The 3,637-nt window shown below is 46.6% G+C and overlaps 1 protein-coding gene across 2 annotated transcripts in view; it reads left to right on the top strand.

The window, feature by feature from the left end:
* Positions 1–1,052: 1,052 nt before the first annotated feature.
* The window catches only part of TTC27 (tetratricopeptide repeat domain 27), a 195,695-nt gene continuing 193,110 nt past the window's right edge, over positions 1,053–3,637 (top strand). Inside the window, exon 1 of one of the 2 annotated variants that reach the window (XM_011935991.1) lies at positions 1,053–1,417. In XM_011935991.1, coding sequence (XP_011791381.1) covers positions 1,330–1,417 — 88 coding nt within the window. In that variant the 5' untranslated portion in view covers positions 1,053–1,329. The remainder of the gene's footprint in view (positions 1,418–3,637) is intronic. The other variant, XM_011935992.1, reaches the window with a different exon arrangement.

Here is a 3,637-nt window from a genome sequence, read left to right as displayed (position 1 = left end):
TTGGTATCTGCTGACAGTGACTGAAATGAGCTGAGCTGAGTTCCTCTCCCTCCACATTCTGGAGTGGCTCTTTACTGTTTTTTTTTTTCTTCCTCCCTTCCTTCCTTCCTTCCTGCCTCCCTCCCTCCCTCCCTCTCTCCTTCCTATTGCCCAGGCTGGAGTGCAGTGGCACCATCTCAGCTCACTGAAACCTTCGCCTCCCGGGTTCAAGCAATTCTCCCGCCTCACCCTCCCGCGTAGCTGGAATTACAGGGTGTGCCACCACATCCAGCTAATTTTTGTATTTTTGGTAGATACGGGGGTTTCACCATGTTGGCCAGGCTGGTCTCGAACTCCTGACCTCACGGGATCCACCCGCTTCATCCTTTCAAAGTGCTGAGATTACAGGCGTGAGCTACCGCGCCCGCCCTCTAGCTGTTTCTTAGGAATGTTGCTAGGAAGATTGAAAGAAGTACAAATAAGGTACCAGCTCTGTCCTCGCAAGCAAGCACGCAGGGGAGGCTGGTTTGTCCCCTTGCAATTTCTTTGTGATCACCCCTGGGATCACTCTTCTGCAGCGTTCAGACAATGTTCCAAAAATTTCCCTGCAACAGCGGCAGGGGCAGATTTCCCACCCGGCCATGATTCATGTAGTGGCAGTGTCAAAACCAGATCCTTTCCGTACACGCTCATTCACCCAAAGACCCATGCTATGCTGACGGGGTTCCAACCTGGGCTTCACCGACTCCACGTCAGAGGGTCTGTGATTCCCTGACAGGGTACTCTAACCGTGAGAGCAAGAGCCCACCTGCACTCTGCGTGAAGGACTGTGGTTTTCATCGGGTTGTCAAGAGCGTTCAGACCCAAAATGGTTTCAGAATCACAACTCTAGCCCTTCCAATCAAACTGCTTTGGCTAAGACGTCCGTTTTGAGTTGCGTTTGAACCCTAGCCCTCGGTGGGAGGCATACTCACTTCCACGTTCACAGCTCTTGGAAGCGGTCCCATTGGGGGCGGGGCTGAGCGCGACCGCGCCCTCAACTCCTCCTATTGCCCGCCCCGGGGTGGGGCATACCCACGCGACAGGCTCCGTACCCAAGCTCGGGTTCGTCTCCTAGGCGGAAGCCGGACCAGAGAGCGTGCGTGTTTTTCCCAAGGTGCCCCGCGCTGCTGTTATGGCCGCCTCATTGTGGTGGTATCCGCACATGGAGTTCTAGGGCCGCGGGTGTATTTACTGTAACTGTCGCCACTAGATTTCAGCGTCTTTGGACTCTCCACTTTTCACTTTCTTTTGTTGACTCCCGTGTGGCCCTCGTGGGAGCCTATTTTGGCTGCAGCTGTGTCTGGGGTGATGTGGACCCCGGAGCTGGCAATTCTGAGGGGATTCCCCACTGAGGCAGAGCGGCAGCAATGGAAACAGGAGGGGTTCGTCGGTTCAGGTGAGAGGCGCACCTACCAGGGTCTTAGGCTATCGTGGGAACTGTGAGGAAAAGGGATGACAGCGACTGATTCTCATCCCTCCCTTCGTTTTTTTGCTAACAAAATCTAGCTGATTCTTTGAGGCTTTGAGTCGTTGAGTCTTTGACATCGTGGGCGTGGACCTCACGCTCTGCCCAAAACTTCTTACCGCCCAGGTTCAGTAATAATAACAATGGCAATGCCAGTTATTTTTCTAAGCCCTTAACATGTACTCAGTCATTTAATGCTTATAGTAGATACTTAAGGCAGATACCATTTTAATCCCACTTGCGGTGAAGACCTGTAAATACAGTTTGGTTAAGTAATTTTATTTTATTTTTATCTATTTATGTATTTATTTATTATCTATTTATTATTATTTATTTATTTTTTGAGTCGGAGTTTTTATTTTTCCCCTGGCTGGAGTGCAGTGGCACGATCTCAGCTCGCTGCAACCTCTGCCTCCCGGGTTCAAGGGATTATCATGCCTAAGCTTCCCTAGTAACTGGGATTATGGGTGTGCACCACCACCACACCCAGCTGGGTCTTGCTTTGTCGCCCAGACTGGAGTGCAGTGGTGCGATTTCAGCTCACTGCAACCTCCACCTCCTGGGTTCAAGCGATCCTCCCACCTCAGCCTCCCTAGTAGCTGGGACTACAGGTGTGTGCCATCACGCGAAGCTAATTTTTGTACTTTTAGTAGAGACAGGGTTTCACCATCTTGGCCAGGCTGGTCTCGAACTTCTGACCTCAGGTGATCCGCTTGCCTTGGCCTCACAAAGTGCTGGGATTACAGAAGTGAGCCACCGCACCCAGCCATGTGTTTGAACTAATTCTGTCTCCTATCTTTTTAAGTGGTGAAAGGGAGGCTGGATCTGTCATTAGCTCAAGCATAAGGAAGTCAGGATTGCGAACAGCATTTTATGACCCTTCCATCTCCTTTCATATTCATTAACAGAGCTCACATTTAATAATAATTTTAACAGTGTTTGCAGATGTTTGTAGCAACTTTATTTGAAGTAGCCAAACCTGGAAACAACTTCAACATCCATCCACAGATGAATAAATAAACACATTGTGATATATTCATGCAATGCATACTCTTCAGTTATATTTTTTAAATGAACGTTGATATATGCTATATATGAATATCAAAATAATTATGCTAAGTGAAAGAAGCCAGAAAAAAGTATATGCTGTATGATTCCATTATATAAATCTAGAAAATGCAAACTCATCCATAGTGACAGCAGGTCAGTGGTTGCTTGGGGTGTGGAGGATGGGGACGGCAAGAGGGCGGGATCATCAAGAGGAACAAGGAAACTTGGAGGAGTGATGGGTATGTTCACCATCTTGATTGTGGTGATGGTTCATGAGTACATACATATATTAAAAGCTAACAAATTGTACAGTTAAAATATGTGCACTTTTTGCCAATTATACCTGAGTAATGCTTTTTATAAAATTGTTGTATGAAGCTTAAAATCCGGTCTCCCAAGACCAATATTATCCAGAAGCCTTCTCCTGACATGACAATTCTTTCTTCTCCTGACACTGCTGGTCCCCTGCTCTTTCCAAACCCTGTGTCCCTTGGAACAATGGCCCCGCAACCACTGCTTTCCCTCAGAGAGTGAGCCAGTCCTTGCCCTGTGCTTCCTTCTAGTCAGTGCAACCAAACAGATCTGGGTCCTCCTTGACCTCTCTGATGCTCCCATGGCGCCATTATTTTCTCCAATCTCCTAGCCTTTTGCAATAATTGTTGAATTTACATCTCCACCCACCCTCCTTCCTATTTTTTCTCCTTTAGGAAGAAATGATGCAAAACCTTGTTTCCTTATCACCCAGTATTCTGAAATAGTGGTGTTATAATTTTATTTATTTTTTACTGTAGACCAAATGTTACTATAAACATTTAGCTAGAATCACTAGTTTAGAGAAGATGAAATTTTGTAATAGGTTGGGAACTATTTGACATAAGAGACGAGAAAGGAAACAACATGGATTAGAGGCATAAAATAAGCCAAGGATAGTGCTAAATTATGTTAAAAGTATCTCTTACTTAACTCATTCTTGGTCTTGAATTTGGAGACTTCTGGCTTTCTGTCTCCACTGGGTTCTGGAACTGTGGCAGCCAGAGCCTCACCTTCCAGATAGGAGATTTAAAGAGTCTTTTGGAGAAATCTGACCAGCCCAAGAAAAAA

This window comes from Colobus angolensis, unplaced genomic scaffold (assembly GCF_000951035.1).
Source record: "Colobus angolensis palliatus isolate OR3802 unplaced genomic scaffold, Cang.pa_1.0 Scaffold15, whole genome shotgun sequence".
Lineage (NCBI taxonomy): Eukaryota > Metazoa > Chordata > Mammalia > Primates > Cercopithecidae > Colobus > Colobus angolensis.
The sequence above is the reverse complement of the archived record's forward strand: the minus strand, read 5'-3'. Positions and strand labels throughout refer to the sequence as shown.